At 40.6% G+C, this 19,863-nt stretch overlaps 1 protein-coding gene across 2 annotated transcripts in view; it reads left to right on the top strand.

Annotated features, from left to right (window-relative positions):
- Positions 1 to 19,863, top strand: part of RABEP1 (rabaptin, RAB GTPase binding effector protein 1) — a 105,920-nt gene that overhangs the window by 27,888 nt on the left and 58,169 nt on the right. For both annotated transcript variants that reach the window (XM_050765280.1, XM_050765281.1), the window contains exon 2: positions 1,545 to 1,673. In XM_050765280.1, the coding sequence (XP_050621237.1) occupies positions 1,545 to 1,673 (129 nt within the window). The remainder of the gene's footprint in view (positions 1 to 1,544; positions 1,674 to 19,863) is intronic.

Here is a 19,863-nt window from a genome sequence, read left to right as displayed (position 1 = left end):
ACAGAAATTAGCTAAGCATGGTGGTGCATGCCTGTAGTTCCAGCTACTTGGGAGACTGAGGCAGAAGAATCACTTGAATATGGGAGGCAGAATTTGCAGTGAGCCGAGATTGCACCACTGCACTGTAGCCTGGGCAACAGAGCGAGACTCTGTCTCAAAAATAAAAAAGCATATGGAAGAAATTAATGTGCCATAATTCTGTTACTCATACATAAAGCATTGGTACATTTTTTCCCATCTTTTTTTTTCTATACATTTTAAAAATCAGCTCTCAATTAAATTGAGTGAGTGATTGGGAGAGGGGATAGCCTTCAAAGATAATCTCAGATCTTGATTAAAATTGTAGGCAAATCATTATCTGGAGTGACTTGTAGCAGGAAACTTGGATCTCTGCTGGCCTAAGTAGTTAGTGGTTGATTAGGACTAACTGATACCCCCTAAAGGGATTATGGTCATAGCTTTAAGGCTGGGATGCTGTTGGGGCAAAAGAGGAGATCAGGGGTTTGGACAGCTGGACCTCCTATCTTATGCTTCAATCAAAAGAACCCTTCGGTTTGGTCAGGGAAGGCAATCATTTAACCAACTGAGTCCAAATTATAGTGTCCATAAAGTAAAAAAAAGTCTGCTAATCCCCGCACACCATGATCAATACTGAAAACATGGAAGAAAACCAGATTATCTCTCAGTAATTGAGAGTTCATATAGATTGTACAGTTCTGTATCCTCTCTCTGTGAATGGGTTTTTGATTATGATCTCAGTATAATGGTAATGGATCATTTTGGAGTTGGAAGAATAGTTCAGTCTGGTATGGCGGCACTAATTAGGGAACCTATTAGATTCTGCTTGTGACATTTGAGAGAAATGGGAAATAGCAAGATTGGCAGTGGGTTCATATGTGGAATAATTAGCTCAAATAATCCAGTGTTTAACAGTTCTAAAATTGAATTGCTATTCAGTTGCACAAAGGCACTTTAGAAACTCTCTTTTTGTGGGGAAGTTGGTCTTATGTGATTCTCTGTATATTTGTGGTTTCACTTTACATGACTCGTTTACAGTTGTGTATTAAGTCTAATAGAAGGGTCTTTTTTTAGACAAGAGTCTCACTCTGTCACCCAGGCTGGAGTGCAGTGGCGTGATCTCGGCTCACTGCAACCTCCGCCTCCTGGGTTCAAGCGATTCTCCCGCCCCAGCCTCCTGAGTAGCTGGGATTACAGGCGCCTGTCACCATACCTGGCTAATTTTTGTATTTTTAGTAGAGACGGGATTTCTCCATGTTGGCCAGGCTGGTCTCGAACGCCTGAGCTCAGGTGATCCACCTGCGTTGGCTTCCCAAAGTGCTGGGATTACATGCGTGAGACACTATGCCTGGCCTGTCTTAATTTTTTTTAACATTAGAATATCCTAGCATATGGTGGATTTTTGGAAGAGACTTGACTACTTGTTTCATGTATAGCAGTGTGCAGCTGGAATATTAATTTATTGTTTTATAAATTTATTTATAAATAAAAGTTATTACTTGTTAACTAGTATTTTTTTCCCCCAGTTTCTCTTCAGCAACGGGTAGCAGAATTGGAAAAAATTAATGCAGAATTTTTACGTGCACAACAGCAGCTTGAACAAGAATTTAATCAAAAGAGAGCAAAATTTAAGGAGTTATATTTGGCTAAAGAGGGTAAGTTCATAAGTCTCCCACCACCTTCAATGCAAAAATGGCCTCAAAGTGTTGAGTTTCTTGGTAGTAGTGTTAATTTTATCATTGAATAAACCTTGATTTTATTGGTACTTGCATAATAAAAGAATACTGTTTAAAGGCCAGATTAAGAATGAGATTGAAAAAGCAAGTTGAAAAATGCCTTCTTCAGATTTTGCCTTGTTTTTTGATCTTACTGTTGATATTTAGGTTGCATAGCCTTGAGATAAGAGACGGTCATTGCTCTTACACTTGAGATACAGTTGTGGGCAAACTAGGATTGTTGGCATTCTAATAACATCTTTAGCTATGTTTAATTCCGTGAAACATCAGTTTTACCCAACAAATATTCAGTTGTCAATAAATATTTAATATCTACTATGAGGCAGACATTATACTTACATGTTGGGTATACAGAAGGAGCAAAATTCATGTGGTTCTTTAACTTGGTTGAACACAATGAGCCAAACAGATGTTAAGTAATTGTGTGATGAGTTGTTAAAAAAGAAATTGCAGGCCGGGCGCGGTGGCTCATGCCTATAATCCCAGCACTTTTGGAGGCCGAGGCGGGCGGATCACCTGAGGTCGGGAGTTCGAGACTAGCCTGACCAACATGGAGAAACCCCGTCTCTACTAAAAATACAAAATTAGCCGGGCGTGGTGGCGTGTGCCTGTAATCCCAGCTACTCGGAAGGCTGAGGCAGAAGAATCACTTGAACCCAGAAGGCAGAAGTTGAGGTGAGCCGAGATTGCGTCGTTGCACTCCAGCGTGGGCAACAAGAGTGAAACTCCATCTCAAAAAAAAAAAAAGAAAAAGGGAAACTATCAGGAAAATACATGAGAGAACATGGTGGGGGACCTAATTTGAAGGATCAGGGAAGGGGCTTACATTCTGAGTACTGACCTAGAATAATGTGGATATGGCTTCCACAGCTCTCTAGACCAGTGGTTCTCAAAGTGTGGTTGTGGAACAGCATCATTATCATTATCACCTGGGAACGTTGTTAGAAATGCAAATGTTTGGGTCCCACCCAGATTTACTGAGTTAGAAACTGTGGAATTTGGGTCCAGATGCACACTAAATTTTGAAAACTGCTCTATTCTATAATAGAATAGTGGCTCTCAAATTCTAACATGGATAAAAATCACCTGGAGAGCTTGTTAAACCACAGTATGTTTGGGTGGAGCCCAGAAATTTGCATTTCTAATAAGCTCATAGATTATTCCAGTTACTGCTAGTTCAAGTACTACAGTTTGAGAAATCCTGTTCTAGACTAGTGATCATGCAGCTTTTTTAACTTGTGAACTCTGTAAAATATATACTTACATACAACCTTTATACATTTTAAAGTTGATGTTTAAAATGTTTTGCTTGAAAAGATGTGAAGGATATAAGTTTTATATTGTTGATATTTACAATTTAAATGAAAACTTCGTGCTTTTTTTTTTTTTTGAGATGGAGTCTCGCCCTGTTGCCCCAGGCTGGAGTGCAGTGGCGCGATCTCAACTCACTGCAACCTCCGCCTCCTGGATACAAGCGATTTTCCTGCCCCAGCCTCCCGAGGAGCTGGGATTATAGGCATGCACCACCATGCCCCGCTAATTTTTTTTTTTTTTTTTTTTTTTTTTTTTTTTTTTTTGAGACAGAGTCTCAGTCTGTCGCCCAGGCTGGAGTGCAGTGGCGCAATCTCGGCTCACTGCAAGCTCCGCCTCCCGGGTTCACGCCATTCTCCTGCCTCAGCCTCCTGAGTAGCTGGGACTACAGGCGCCTGCCACCGCGCCCGGCTAATTTTTTCTATTTTTAGTAGAGACGGGGTTTCACCATGGTCTCGATCTCCTGACCTTGTGATCCACCCGCCTCGGCCTCCCAAAGTGCTGGGATTACAGGCGTGAGCCACCGCGCCCGGCTAATTTTTGTATTTTTAGTAGAGACAGGGTTTCACCATGTTGGTCAGGCCGGTCTCGAACTCCTGACCTTGTGATCCGCTCTCCTCGACCTCCCAAAGTGCTGGGATTACAGGCGTGGGCCACCGCGCCTGGCCAACTTCGTGCTTTTAGACATATCCAGTGGAATGAAAATATCAGTGATTTAATGTCCATTGTCATCTGTTTAACAAAAAAACACACGAATAGCTTTTTAGCAGAGATTTTACAGTGGTTTTCCTCCTTGAGTTTTCTTCTTTACATCTCTTTTAGAATTTTGTTCTTAAAAATGGTTTTGGAATTTGAATGTGCATTTGTTTCTTTTTCTTTCTTTTTTTTTTTTTTTTTGAGACCGAGTCTCACTGTTGCCCAGGCTGAAGTGCAGTGGTGTGATCTTGGCTCACTGCAACCTCCGCCTCCTGGATTCAAGCGACTCTTGTGCCTCAGCCTCCCTAGTAGCTGGGATTACAGGCCCATGCCTCAATGTGCTGTCTCAAAAGAAATAAGTTCTGTCTGGTTATTCAGTATCTTTATATGAATGTATCTTCTCCCTTTTAAAATTTGTTCATGCTTTTGAATTAATCAAGCACCACTGTCCTTCTGCAGTGGTATATTCTTGTCAAGATGACCTGTAAAACATTTGATGTATATATAAAAGGTTGTGGTAGTATTTTCTCTGATGATCAGTTGAAACCCAGCAGTATGATGCTGGCTAATGATATCCATTTTCTCCTTTACCTCTTACACCAAAACCTCTGTAGCTTGTTCATCCTGTCTACGGCTAATTGAAGTCAATCTTGCCTAAACCTTGTTTGTTTTGCTTTCTTTTTGTGTGTCCCCAGTAAAGCTGTTAGGGTTCCTTCGTTTTCTTATTTTCTTTGAAATTATAAAATTGAATTTTCCCAAAAATTCTGAAGAAATGAAAATGACCAAGAACCTCCCATTTCTGAAATGCATTATCAACTGCAGTTTTAGATCTGTGAATTAAAGAGCTTGTAACAGGGGTTGGTTCAAAAACCATGCTTAGTTTGTTAAAATTTCATTGATGACATCTAAACGCAGTAAATAGTCTTTTTGTGTACTGTTGTATCTTTACTGTCCAAAGTGGTCAATAAACTTAGCTGGCCATAGCAAACAGTTGGGGTAGCTTTTTACAAAATTTCAAAAAAATACTGTGATCCTTTTTGAGAGTTTTTGAGAGACATTCGTAAAGAAAATGCATAGTATATAAAAGGTCATATGCTGATTACTTAGTTTTTGTCTTGGCTGTTAGCCTATATCATAATAAAAATCAAATGTGAAGATTTCCCCTGAGACAGCTGCTTTTATTGTATCTACTGTGAAGTCTAAATCTAGTCTTTAATGATTGCCACAGGTGTTTACAGTATAAACCAGGATTTTGATGTGGACAGCAGTCTTTGTTTTATCTTTCAGGAAAACCAGGTCAAGGTAACTCTGAAAGTCCAAACATTGGTTTTTTCCCAGTAGGTCCAGCTTTTGCTTTAGTGTTGTGATAGCTGTGTTTGCACTTGTTTGGAGAATAGCTGAAATATAAGTGCAGATGGTAATGAGAAATGTACCTTTTTACTTCTCTTACTGTCTGTTCTTTTCTTAGTACCTATTCTTTTTTTTTTTTTTGAGATGGAGTCTTGCTCTGTCACCCAGCCTGGAGTGCAGTGGCACGATCTCGGCTCACTGCAGCCTCTGTCTCCCAAGTTCAAGTGATTCTCCTCCCTTAGCCTCCTGAGTAGCAGGGACTACAGGCACATGCCGCCACACCCGGCTAATTTTTGTATTTTTTAGTAGAGATGGGGTTTCACCATGTTTCCCAGGCTGGTCTTAGTACCCATTCTTTTCCAAGCCGACTTTAGCTGGGAATGTTATAAATATTTCTGAAAGTTTTATTGCTTTTCTGTTGAAGTATTTTCTGATTTAGCTTTTCTTTAACTACAGAGCTTGGCACTACAGCAGTGTTTGTTTTGTGCTCTGGAAATTTGTAGTGTTGCCAATGAGTAAGAGACGGTTACATGAAACAGAACAAAAGGCCATATAGTTCTCAATCTGACGAAAAATAGTAGGAATAGAGCTTATAGCTAATCACCAGAAGACATTGAAGTTTTCTACTGGTGTTCAGAAAGTCTTTATACATGGTTGTAATTTATATATAAAGCTGTTATGCTAACTAATCAGAATTTCAATAGTGAAAAGCTAGATATAGGAAGCTATCTGTGGTTCCAGTGTCATAAACTTGCACTTAGATATGGAAATGAAAACAGTATATAACATTAACAATTAAGACCCATTAGTAATACTGTAAACAAACGATTAGAAATTAAAATAGTGTTTGCTAATAGATTTAATCAGTAGAGACGATACAGAGATTTTAGTAAATTAGAAAGCAGTACTGAGGAGTTCTCCCTCCTAGTGAGACAAAGAAGGAAATATGAAAGAACATAAAGACATAGAGGATGAATTGAGAGCCTTCAACACACATCTGAAGAGAGTTCCAGGGGAAGAGAATGGAAGGGATAGTAAAGAATATTGGAACAGATAACTTAAATTTTTACTAATAAAAAATGTGAGTCCTTAACATCAATACTGACTACTAAACAGGATAAATAATAGTAAATTCAAGCCGGGTGTGGTGGCTCATGCCTGTAATCCCAGCACTTTGGGAGGCTGAGGCGGGTGGATTACTTGAGGTCAGGATTCGAGACCAGCCTGGCCAACATGATGAAACCCCATCTCTACTAAAAATACAAAAAAACTAGCCGAACACGGTGGTGCACATCTCTAATCCCTGCTACTTGGGAGGCTGAGGCAGGAGAATTGCTTGAACCCAGGAGGCAGAGGTTGCAGTGAGCGTAAATTGTACCACTGCACTCCAGCCTGGGCAACAGAGTGAGACTTCATCTCAAAAAACAAAACAAAACAAAAAATAGTAAATTCATACCATGGCACATCTTTTATATGATAGAACATCAAGAATCAAAAGAAAATGTGAAAAGCTACCAGAGAAAAGAAACAATTACAAGAGATACTTTGCAAGCACCATAGATGCCAGAAGGCAATGAAATAAGATCTCCAAAGTGCATAGAAAAAATAATTGTCAACCTAAAATTTTATATGCTGCTAAATTATTTAAGGGTGAGGGCAAAGTAGATATTTTAGGCATATAAAAACTAAGCACTTAGCCATCTATGTAATCACTAAAAGTACTGCTAGTAGGCCAGCTGTGGTGGCTCACACCTGTAATCCTAGCACTTTGGGAGGCGGAGGTGGGCGGATTGCTTGAGTTCATGAGTTTGAGAACAGCCTGGGCAACACGGTGAAGCCATGTGTCTACTAAAATACAAACAATTAGCTGGGCGTGGCGGTGTGTGCCTATAGTCCCAGCTACTTGGGAGGCTGAGGCAGGAGGATTGCTTGAACCCAGGAGGCGGAAGTTGCAGTGAGCCGAGATCGCGCCACTACATTCCACCCTGGGTGACAGAGCGAGACTCCGTCTCAAAAAAAAAAACCAACAACAAAAAAAGAACTGCTAGTAGAGATAGACATTCGCAAAAAGAAAACATAGAGGAAATATATAGGATGTAAGAAATAGGATAGGGCGGGTTCTGTGGCTCATACCTATAATCCCAGCACTTTGGGAGGCCAAGGCGGGTGGATTGCCCGAGGTCAGGAGTTTGAGACCAGCTTGGCCATTGTGGTGAAACCCCATCTACTAAAATGCAAAAATTAGCTGGATGTGGTGGCAGGCACCTGTAATCCCAGCTACTTGGGAGGCTGACGTAGGAGAATTGCCTGAATCCAAGAGACAGATGTTGCAGTGAGCTGAGATCATGCCACTGCACTCCAGCCTCGGTGACAGAGCAAGACTCTGTCTCAAAGGAAAAAAAAAAAAAAAAAAAAAAAAAAAAAAAACAACAGTGTAAGAAACAATACAAAATACAGAAATTGATAAAAAATATATATTTTTAAATTTTTATCTTTTGAGATTGAGTCTTGCTCTGTCGCCCAGGCTGGAGTGCTGTGGTGCTGTGATGGCTGACTGCAACCTCTGCTTCCCAGGTTCAATTGATTCTCCTGCCCTAACTTTCTGAATAGCTGGAATTATGGGCACCTGCCACCACGCCTGGCTTAATTTTTGGAGGAGACACATCCCCACTTATTCTTTGAGGCTAGTGTTATCTTGACCTCAAAACCAAGGAAGACATCACAAGAAACTTAGCCCAGTATTCCGTGGGAATATAGAAGCACAAATTCTCACCAAAGAACCAGCAAATCAAATTAAGCTACAGGTAAAAAGAATCACACAGCATGAAAAGTGGGAGTCATCCCAGGCATTGAAGGTTGGTGCAACACCTGAAAATCAGTAGGATAAGAAACAAAGACACATGATCATCTTACTAGACAGAAAAAGTATTTGACAAAACCCAACACTGTTTCATGATAAAAACACTAAAACAGGAAATCCTGAAAATGGACTTCTACGAAAAACTTACAGCTAACATCACACTTAAATGTTTAAAGACCAAATGCTTTTCCCCTAAAGCCAGAAACAGGACAATTATGTACACTCTGACCACTTCTGTTCAACATTGGAAGTGAGGATCTATCTAGGGCACTTACCCAAAGAAAGAAAAAGGAAGGGAATCCACATTGAAAAGGAAGAAATAAAACTACTTTTCTCTGATGGCATCCTCTTTCATATACAGACTCCAAGGGAATCCACTACAAAACTAGTTAAAACTAATAAGTGAGTTCAGCAAGATTCAGAATATAAGAGCACCATACAAAAATCAGTTATATGTATGAAAATGGCGTTAAAGAAACAGTTCCATTTACAATAGCATCAAAATGAATAATGTATTTAGGAATACATTTAACAAACTCAAAACTTGTACTCTGAAAACTTCACTATTAAAAGAAATTAAAGGAGATCTGGGCTGGGCGCAGTGGCTCACTGCTACAGTCTCAGCACTTTGGGAGGCTGAGGCGGGCGGATCACCTGAGGCTAGGAGTTCAAGACCAACCTGGCCAACATGGTGAAACCCTGTCTCTACTAAAAATGCAAAAATTAGCCAGGTGTGGTGGTGCACGCCTGTACTCCCAGCTACTTGGGAGGTTGAGGCGGGAGAATCGCTTGAACCTGGAAGGTGGAGGTTGCAGTGAGCTAAGATCGCGCCACTGCACTTCAGCCTGGGAGACAGAGTGAGACCCTGTCTCACACACACAAAAAGGAGATTTAAATAAATAGACATCTCATGTCCATGGATTAGAAGTCTTAATATTGGTATGGTGGCACCACTCCTCAGATTGATGTACAGATTAAATGCAGTGCCTTTTAATATCCCAGTTGGCTTCCTTGTAGGAATTGACAACTGATCCTAAAATTTATATGGAAATTCTAGAGATCTAGAATTGTCACAACAACCTTCAAAAAGAAAAATGTTTGAAGACTCACACATCTTGATTCCAAAACTTATTGCAAGGCAACAGTAATCCAGACAAGGTGGCACTATCCTAAGGACAGACATAGATCAATGGAATAGAATTACATTCTCAGTTGCTTTTCCACAAGGTGCCAAAACCGTTCACTGGGGGAAAGAATAATCTCTTCAACAAATTGTGCTGAGACATTTGGATATCTACATGTGAAAGAATGAAGTTGGACCCCCTGCCATCTGCCAGAGTTAACTCAAAATGTATAAGGACCTAGATGTAAAAGGTAAACTATAACTCTTAGAGGAAAACATAGGCTTAAGGTTTTGTGACCTTGGATTAGGCAGTGTTTTCTTAGGTATGACACTAAAAGTGGAAGCAACCAAAGAAAAATGAGATAAATTGAACTTCATCAAAATTAAAAATATTCATGTTTTCAAGGATACCATAAAGTGAAAAGACAACCCACAGAATGGGGCAGAATCTTGCAATTATTATATTGGATAAGGGTCTAGATTACATAAAGACATTACAACTCAATAGCAAAAAGACAGTCCAACTAAAAATGGACAGTGAATCTGAATAGGCATTTCTCCAGAGGAGAAACACAAATGGCCGATAAGTATGTCGTAAGGTGATCAGTGACATTAGCCCTCAGGAAAACACAAAATTATAACATGCCGCTTAGTACCCACTAGGATGGCTATAATTAATACGTCTGACATTAACAAATGTTGGCAAGGATGTGGAGAAATTGGAACTTTCATACACCACCGGCAGGAGCGTAAAATGATATGTTAGCTTTGGAAAACAGCCTATCAATTCCTCAAACAGGTAAACATAGAGTTACCATTTGACTCAACAATTCCACTCCTAGGTATATACACTCAAAAAATGAAAACGTTTCCATACATAAACTTGTACATGGATTTTTGTAGCAGCATTATTCATAATAGTGAAAAAGGAATATCCTAAATGTCCATCAACTGATGAATACATAAACAAAATGTGTTTTTTCTTATCCATAAAAAGGAATGAAGTACCAGTTCTACAACATGAGTGAACCTTGAAAAAACATTATGCCAAGTAAACAAAGCCAGTCAGAAAACATCACATATTTCATGATTCTGTTTATATGAAATGTCTAGATTGGCAGTCTGTAGAGATAGAAAGTAGAATATTTGTTGTCTAGGGTTGGTGGGGTGAGGAGTTGGAGATGAAAGAGCACAAGGTTTTTTCTGGAGTGATGAAAAAGTTCTAAAATTGATGGTGGTGATGGTTGTACAAGTCTGATTGAATATACTAAAAAGTCATTGAATTATATACTTTAAATGAATTGTTTTATATGTGTGATACTGTAAAATATATATTTGGGGCGGGTGCGGTGGCTTACACCTGTTATCCTAGCACTTTGGGAGGCTGAGGTGGGCGGATCACCTGAGGTTAGGAGTTTGAGACCAGCCTGACCAACATGGAGAAACCCCATCTCTACTAAAAATACAAAATTAGCTGGGCGTGGTGGCGCATTCCTGTAATTCCAGCTATTCGGGAGGCTGAGGCAGGAGAATTGCTTGAACCTGGGAGGTGGAGGTTATGGTGAGCCGAGATCATGCTATTGCACTCCAGCCTGGGCAATAAGAGTGAAACTCCATTTAAAAAAAAGAAAAAGAAAAAATATATATATATGTATATAAAAAATATATACTATATATGTATATAATATATATGTATATAAAAAATATATAAGTATATAAAGTGATAAGTGTCTTTGTTAATGAGCTGACTGATGGCTTGCAGCCCCTAGGTAATTTCAGGATAGGGGATGGTCACCAGAAAGACCAACACAGGATTGGAGGTTGGAACTTCCCACCCTGCCTCCCAACCTCCAGGTAGAGGAGAGGAGCTAAAGGTTAAGTTGATCATTGGTGGCCATTTAATCATGTCCATGTAATAAAGCCTCTGTAATAACTGAAAAGGACAGGGTTTGGAGAGCTTCCAGGTAACTGAAGATGTGAAGGTTCCTGGAGGGTGGTGCCCCAGAGAGGGCATAGAAGCTCCATGCCCCTTCCCACATGCCTTGTCCTGTGCACCTTTTTCTCTGTACCCTTTGTAATAGTCTTATAATAATCTGGTAAATGCAAATAAATGTTTCCCTGAGTTCTGTGAGCCCAGTGACAAATTAATCAAACCTAAGGAGATAGTTGTAGGAACGTCAATTTATAGCTGGTCAGTCAGAAACACAGGTAAAATAATTTTGAAGCTTACAACTGATATCAGAAGTGGGCTTCAGTCTTGTTAGACTGAATTTTCAGCTTGTGTGATCTGATGCTATTTCCAGGTAAATAGTGTCAGAATTAAATTAGAGGATACCCAATGGGAGTATGCTACCAAAATTACTGATTGGTTACTGGTGGGCGAAAAGTAATATGTGAATTATATCTCAATGAAGTTGTTACAAAAAAGTACAGTAAGCCAATCTAAGTAAAAAAAGATTACTAACACAAGAGAAATTACTGATATCAGAAATGAAAGAGGAGACTGCACTCTAGATCCCATATATAGTAAAAGGATAATATAAGAAAATTATGGAACAACTTCATGATTAATAACCTTTCAAAAAAAGCACTGTGCCCAGTTGTGTTCACTGGTGAGTTCTATCTGCCATTTAAGGAAGACACTATACCATGAGTTACACCAATCTCTCCGAGTCTCTATTCTCTATAATCTTTCAGAAGATAGAAACAGAGGGAATACTTCCTAACTCATTCTGTGAGGTCTGCATAATCCTAGTCTTAAAACCATACAAAGACATTTAAAGAAAACTACAGACTCATATCTGTCATGCACATATATGCAAGATTCCTTGACAATATCTTAGCAAATCCAATCCAACAATGTATAAAAGTTACACACTGCAGCCAAGTGGCATTTGTGTAGGTACTCAAGACTGGTTCAACATTCAAAAATCAATGTGTAACTTACCATATTTGAGGTGATGGATATGCTAATTGTACTGATTTGATCATTTCACAATGTATAGATGTATCAGAATACCACTTTGTACCCAACACATATGTACAATTATTATTTTTCAATTAAAAGTTTAGGCTGGGAGCGGTGGCTCACGCCTGTAATCCCAGCACTTTGGGAGGCCGAGGTGGGTGGATCACGAGGTCAGAAGATCCAGACCATCCTGGCCAACATGGTGGAACCCTGTCGCTACTGAAATACAAAAAATTAGCCAAGCGTGGTGTGCACCTGTAATCCCAGCTACTAGGGAGGCTGAGGCAGGGGAATCGCTCAAACCCAGAGGCGGAGATTGCAGTGAGCTGAGGTCATGCCACAGCACTCCAGCCTGGTGACAGAACGGGACTCCATCTCAAAAAAAAAAAAAAAAAATTTGTCACATATTTTTTTCCTTTTTGAGACCCAGACGGAGTTTCACTTCATCACCCAGGCTGGAGTGCAGTGGCGCAATCTCGGCTCACTGCTACCTCTGCCTCCCAGGTTCAAGCGATTTTCCTGCCTCAGTCTCCCAAGTAGCTGCAATTACAGACGCCCACCACACCTGGCTGATTTTTGTATTTTTAGCAGAGATGGGGTTTCACCATGTTGGCCAGGCTGGTCTTGAACTTCTGACCTCAATCTGCCTGCTTTGGCCTCCCAAAGTGTTGGGATTACAGGTGTGAGCCACCAAGCCCAGCTTACCAGAGAAATTTAACAAGGATATTGAAATAATTAAATTAAACAGAAGTCTCAGAACTGATAAATGTATTTTCTCAACTGGAAAATTCATTAGAGGCTTTCAGTAGCAAAATGGATCAAGCAGAGGAAAGAAGCAGTGACCTTGAAGACAGGCTGTTTGAAAAAACAAAGAGGAGGCCGGGTGCGGTGGCTCAAGCCTGTAATCCCAGCACTTTGGGAGGCCGAGGCGGGTGGATCACGAGGTCAGGAGATCGAGACCATCCTGGCTAACATGATGAAACCCCGTCTCTACTAAAAATACAAAAAACTAGCCGGGCGTGGTGGCGGGCGCCTGTAGTCCCAGCTACTCGGAGGCTGAGGCGGGAGAATGGCGTGAACCCGGGAGGTGGAGCTTGCAGTGAGCCGATATTGTGCCACTGCACTCCAGCCTGGGCGACAGAGCGAGACTCCGTCTCAAAAAAAAAAAAAAAAAAAAAAAGGCCGGGCGCGGTGGCTCAAGCCTGTAATCCCAGCACTTTGGGAGGCCGAGACGGGCGGATCACGAGGTCGGGAGATCGAGACCATCCTGGTTAACACGGTGAAACCCCGTCTCTACTAAAAAATACAAAAAACTAGCCGGGCGAGGTGGCGGGCGCCTGTAGTCCCAGCTACTCGGGAGGCTGAGGCAGGAGAATGGCGTGAACCCGGGAGGCGGAGCTTGCAGTGAGCTGAGATCCAGCCACTGCACTCCAGCCTGGGTGACAGAGCGAGACTCCGTCTCAAAAAAAAAAAAAAAAAAAAAAAAAAAAAAACAGGAGAAAAAAGAATGAAAGCAATGAAGATGACCTACAGGATGTAGGAAAGTATTTCAAAAGACCAAAGCTAAGAATTGTTGGTCTTCAAGAGGGAGTTGAGCAAGAGCAAAGGTAGAAAGCTTATTCCAAGAAATAGCAGAAAACTCTCCAAAACTTGGGAAGGATATAAATATCCACATGCAGGAAGGCCAGAGGACACCAAAGGAATTTGACCCAAATAAAACTACCCCAAGGCATATAATAACCAACTCTCAATGGTCAAGGACAAAGAGAGGATCCTAAAAGTAGCAAGAGAAAAGTAGCAAATAACCCTAATGGAGCTTCAGTTAGTCTGTCAACAGACTTCTCAGTACAAACCATAAAGGCAAGGAAGGACTGGAATGACATCGTCAGTGTGCTGTGCTGAAAGAAAAAAAAAATTGCACATCTAAGAATCATATATCCAACAAAGTTATCCTTCAGATATGCAGGAGAGATATATTCTTCCAGACAAAAGCTGAGAGAATTGACAACTACTAGACCCATCCCACAAGAAGTGCTAAAGGGAGTTCTTCCATTTGAAATTTTGAAAATGCTAAGACACCAAAAAAAAGAAGTATAAAACACACTGGTAAAATTAAGTACATGGACAGACTCAGACATGGACAGAGTTAGACTCTTAATACTACAATTGGTAACTCTAGTATAAAGCCCAAAAGACAAATCTACCAAGAACAGTAATAGCTATGGCAGCCTATTCAGAGATAGGTAATGTAGATATGTGTAAGTTGAGACTACTAAAATTCAGAATGTGGGGAAAGAGGAGCTAAGTTGTAGAGGTTTTTTCCCCACTTTTTTCTTTGTTTCTATTTTTTAAGATGTATTCTCTTTAAAGTAACTTGTTATCTACGAGATGTTTTTTGTAAGCCTTGTGATAAAAACAAAACAAAAACCTATAATAGATTCATTAAAAATCAAAAGCAGTGAATTAAGACATACTACCAGAAAAAATCATTTAGCCCCAAAGACAGGAAGAGAGGAGTTACAAAGCAACCAGAAAACAAGCAATGCAATGGCAGTAGTTTAAGTCCTTTCTTACAGATAACACTGAATGTATATGGATTCAGTTCTCCAATTTAAAGCCTGAGTGGCTGAATGGTTAAAGAAGCCACAACTATATGCTGCCTACAAGAAACCCACTTTGGCTGGGTACAGTGGCTCATGCCTGTAATCCCAGTATTTTGGGAGGTTGAGGTGGGAGGATCACTTGAGACCAGGAGTTTGAGACCAGCCTGGGCAGCAAAGTGAGACCCTGGCTCTACAAAAAATAAAACTGGCCGAGTGCAGTGGCTCACACCTGTAATCCCAGCACTTTGGGAGGCCAAGGTGGAAGGATTGCTTGAGCCCAGGAGATCAAGACCAGCCCGGGCAACATAGTGAGACCCCATCTCTACTAAAAAGTACAAGATGTGGTGGCATGTGCCTGTGGTCCCAGCTACTTGGGAGCCTGAGGTGAGAGGATCACTTAAGCCCAGGAAGTCAAGGCTGCAGTGAGCTGTGATTGTGCCACTGCACTCCAGCCTTGGTGAGAGAGTGAGACCCTATCTCAAAGTAGAAATTAGCTGGGCATGCTGGCATGTGCATGTGGTCCCAGATACACAGTAGGCTGAGGTAGGAGAGTTGCTTGATCAAGCCTGAGAGGTTGAGGCTACAGTGAGACGTATTTGTGCCACTGCACTCCAGCGTGGGTAGCAGAGCATGACCATGTCTCTCACCACAATCAAGTAGATTACTCCTGAGGATGCAAGGAGGGTTCAGTATACACACTAAACAAATGTGATACATCACATTAACATAACCAAGAACAAAAGCCATATGGTTGGCCAGGTGTAGTGGCTCATGCCTGTAAACCCAACACTTTGGGAGGCCGAGGCGGGCGGATCACTTGAGGCCAGGAGTTCGAGACCAGCCTGGCCAACATGGTGAAACTCCGTCTTTACCAAAAATTCAAAAAATTAACCTGGCATGGTGGTGCACACCTGTAATCCCAGCTACTCTGGAGATTGAGCATGAGAATCGCTTGAACCTGGGAGGTGGAGGTTGCAGTGAGCTGAGATTATGCCACTGCACTCCAGCCTGGGTGACGGAGTGAGACTCTGTCTCAAAAAAACAAACAACAAAAACCATATGGTTATTTCAATAGATGCTGCACAAGCATTCAGTAAAATTCAACACCTCTTTATGATACAAACCCTCATCAAATTGTGTGTAGAAGGAACACACCTCAAAATAATAAAGGGCATACATGACAAACCCACAACTAACATCATACTGTATGGGGAAGAGTTGAAGGCCTTTCCTCTGAGATCTGGAGCAAGACAAGGATGCCCACTTTAACCAGTTTTATTTAACATAGTATTGGAAATTGCAGCCAGAACAGTTAGGCAAGAGAAATAAAGGGCATCCAAATTGGAAAGCATGAAGTTAAGTTTGTCTTGTTCACAGATGACACAATCTTATACTTTGAAAAACTTAAAGACACCACCAAAAAAGTGTTTAGACTGATAAATTTAGTAAAGTCACAGAACGCAGAATATACAAACATCATTAGCATGAATATATACCAACAGTGAACAGTCTGAAAAAGCAACCCCATTTACAGTGGCTACAACACACACACACACACACACACACACACACATCTAGGAATTTAACCAAAGAAGTGACTACAACACACACACACACACACACACATATCTAGGAATTTAACCAAAGAAGTGACTACAACACACACACACACACACACACACACACACACACACACACACACACACACATATATATATATATATCTAGGAATTTAACCAAAGAAGTGAAAGATCTGTAAAACACTGATGAAAGAAATTTAAGAGGACACAGACAAATGGAAAGATATTCCATGGTCATGGATTTAGGAGAGTTAATATTGTTGAAATGACAATACTACCCAAAGCAATTTACAGATTAAATACAATTCCTATCAAAATACCAATGACATTTTTCACAGAAACAGTAAAAGAAATCTTAAAATTTGTATGGAACCAGGAAAGACCCTGAATAACCAAGGCTATACTTAGCAAAAATAACAAAGCTGTAGGCAGAACTATATAACATCAAAATGTACTACAAAGCTATAGTAACCCAGTCAGCATGGCACTGGCATAAAAACTGACGCATAGACTAATGGAACAGAATAGAGTACCCAGAAACAAATCCATGCATTTGCAGTCAACTCATCTGCAGCAAAGTCACCAAGAACATTCAATGAGAAAAGGAGAGTCTCTTTAATAAATGGTGGTAGGATGACTGGATAACCATTTGCAGAAGAATGAAATTAGGCCCCATCTCTCTCCATATACACAACAGTCAAAATAGATTAAAGATTTAAATCTAAGACCTGAAACTATGAAACCACTAGAGGAAAACATTGGGGAAATAGACATTGGTCGGAGCAGAGATTTGTGTGTGTGTAAGACCTCAAAAGCATAGGCAAAAATAGACAAATGGGATTACATCAGGCCAGGAAGCCTCTGCCAATAAAGGAAACAAAGTGAAGAGACAAGCCACAGAATGGGAGAAAATATTTGCAAACTACCCATCTCATAAGGGATTAATAACTACAATATATAAAGAAGTCAGTAACCAAAAAGCAAATCTTATTTAAACACAAGCAAAATATTTGAATAGGCATTTTTCAAAAGACATAAATGGCCAAGAGGTATGTGAAGAGATGCTCAACATCACTAATCATTAGAGAAATGCAAAGCAAAACTACAATGGGATATCCTGTCACCGCAGTCAAAATGGCTTTTATCAAAAAGACATTCATCCACTGATGGTGGGAATGTAAATTAGTATAGCCACTGTGGAGAATAGTATGGAGGATCCTCAAAAGACTAAAAAAAGAGTTGCTGTATGATCCAGCAATTCCACTATTGGATATATATCCAAAAGAAATGAAATCACTGGGTGTGGTGGCTCATGCCTGTAATCCTAGCACTTTGGGAGGCCGAGGCAGGTGGATTACCTGAGCTCAGGAGTTCAAGACCAGCCTGGGCAACATGGTGAAACCCCGTCTCTACTGAAAAAGCAAAAACAAACCAAACCCCCCCCCCCCAAAAAAAATTAGGCGTAGTGGTGTGTGCCTGTAATCCCAGCTACTTGGGAAACTGAGGCAGGAGAATCGCTTGAACCTGGGAGGTAGAGGTTGCAGTGAGCCAAGGTCACACCATTGCACTCCAACCTGGGCAACAAGAGCAAAACTCCGTCTAAAAAAAAAAAAACATGAAATCCTGTGATTTGCAGCAACATGGATGGAACTGGAAGTCATGATATCAAATGAAAAGAAGCCAAGCACCGAAAGACAAGTGTCACATGGTCTCACTTGTGGGCGGTCGTGAGAAGACAGACTAGACTGGTGGTACGAAGGTCAGGGAAAGCTGGGCTCGGGGGAGATGAAGAGAAGTTGCTTAATGGGTATGAATATATGGTTTGATAGAAGAAATAAGACCTAGTGTTAAACAGATCAATAGGGTGACTCTTGTTTACAGTAATCTATTCTGGCCGGGCGCAATGGCTCACGCCTGTAATCCCAGCACTTTGGGAGGCCGAGGCGGGCGGATCACGAGATCAGGAGATCGAGACCATCCTGGCTAACCCGGTGAAACCCCGTCTCCACCAAAAACACAAAAAAATAGCCGGGCGTTGTGGCAGGCGCCTGTAGTCCCAGCTACTCGGCGGGAGAATGGAGTGAACCCAGGAGGCGGAGATTGCAGTGAGTCGAGATCGCACCACTGCACTCCAATCTGGGTGACAGATATAGGCTCCGTCTCAAAAAAAAAAAAAAAAAAGTACAGTAATCTATTCTAGATTTCAAAATAGCTAGAATAATTCGAATGGTTCTAGTGTAAAGAAAAGACAACCCCTGGTGCCATGGGGATGAAAAAAGAACGACAAATATTTAGGGTAATAGATACCCCAACTACACCCAGTTTGGTTTTTACAAGTTACATTAATGTATTATCACATGTACTTTGAACTATGTACCTCTATTATGCATCAATAAAAATAAAATGCAATGGTAACAAAATGAACAGCCCATTACCACATGGGCAAAAGACCCAAACACCTCACTAAAGAATATATACAGATGTCAAGTGAGTAGATGAAAAGATTATTAGACTATGAGAATGGCCTAAATCCAAAATACTGCCAATACCGACAAATGCTGGTGAGGATGTGGAGCAACAACAACATTCATTGCTGGTGGGAATGCAAAATGACGTAGCCACTTTGGGATATAGTTTAGTGGTTTCTTACAAAACTAGGCATACTCTTGCCTTTTGATTCAGCAGTCATGCTCCTTGGTATGTAATTAAATGAGAAGACTTTGTCCCCAAAACTTGCACAAATATATATTTATAACAGCTTTATTCATAATTGTCACAACTTGGAAGCATGGAAGATGTCCTTCAGTAGGTTAATGGATGAATAAACTGGTATATTGAGACAGTGGAATATTATTCCATGCTCAAAAGAAATGAGCTATTAAGTCATGAACAGACATGGAGTTAATGCATGGAGTTAATGCATACTACTAAGTGAAAGAAGGCAATTTGAAAAGGCCATATACTGTATGATTCCAAGCATATGACATTCTGGAAGAGGCAAAACTATGGAAACAAAACGAAAAAAGATCAGTGGTTGCCAGGGGTAGGAGGAAGAGGGGGTGAATACGTAGAGTACAGAGAATTTTTAGAGCAGTGAAACTATTTTGTGTGATACTATGGTGGTGGGAACATGTCGTTATACATTTGTTAAAACCCATAGAATGTACCACATTAAGAGTGAACCCTAGTGTAAACTAAGTGGGTGATGATAATGTACCATTGTAGGTTCATCAGTTGTATCAAATGTGCCACTGTGGTACAGGGTGCCTGTAGTAGAGGAGTGTGGATGTACAGGGCTGTGGGGCATATGGGAAACCTCTATTTTCTGCTCAGTTTTGCTGAGAACCTGAAACTGCTAAAAAGTTTATTAAAAAAAATAAGAAAATACAGTTATGTATTGCTTAGTGATGGCGATACATTCTCAGAAATGCATCATTTGGTGATTTTGTCCTTGTGCGAACCTGATGGAGTGTACTGACAAACACCTAGATGGTACAGCCTACTACACACGTAGGCTACATGGTATAGCCTATTGCTACTAAACTGAAAAGCTGTACGGCACATTACTGAATACTGTAGGCAGTTATAACAGTGATACTTTTGTATTAAACATAGCTA

The sequence above is a fragment of the Macaca thibetana genome, chromosome 16 (assembly GCF_024542745.1).
Source record: "Macaca thibetana thibetana isolate TM-01 chromosome 16, ASM2454274v1, whole genome shotgun sequence".
Lineage (NCBI taxonomy): Eukaryota > Metazoa > Chordata > Mammalia > Primates > Cercopithecidae > Macaca > Macaca thibetana.
The sequence above is the reverse complement of the archived record's forward strand: the minus strand, read 5'-3'. Positions and strand labels throughout refer to the sequence as shown.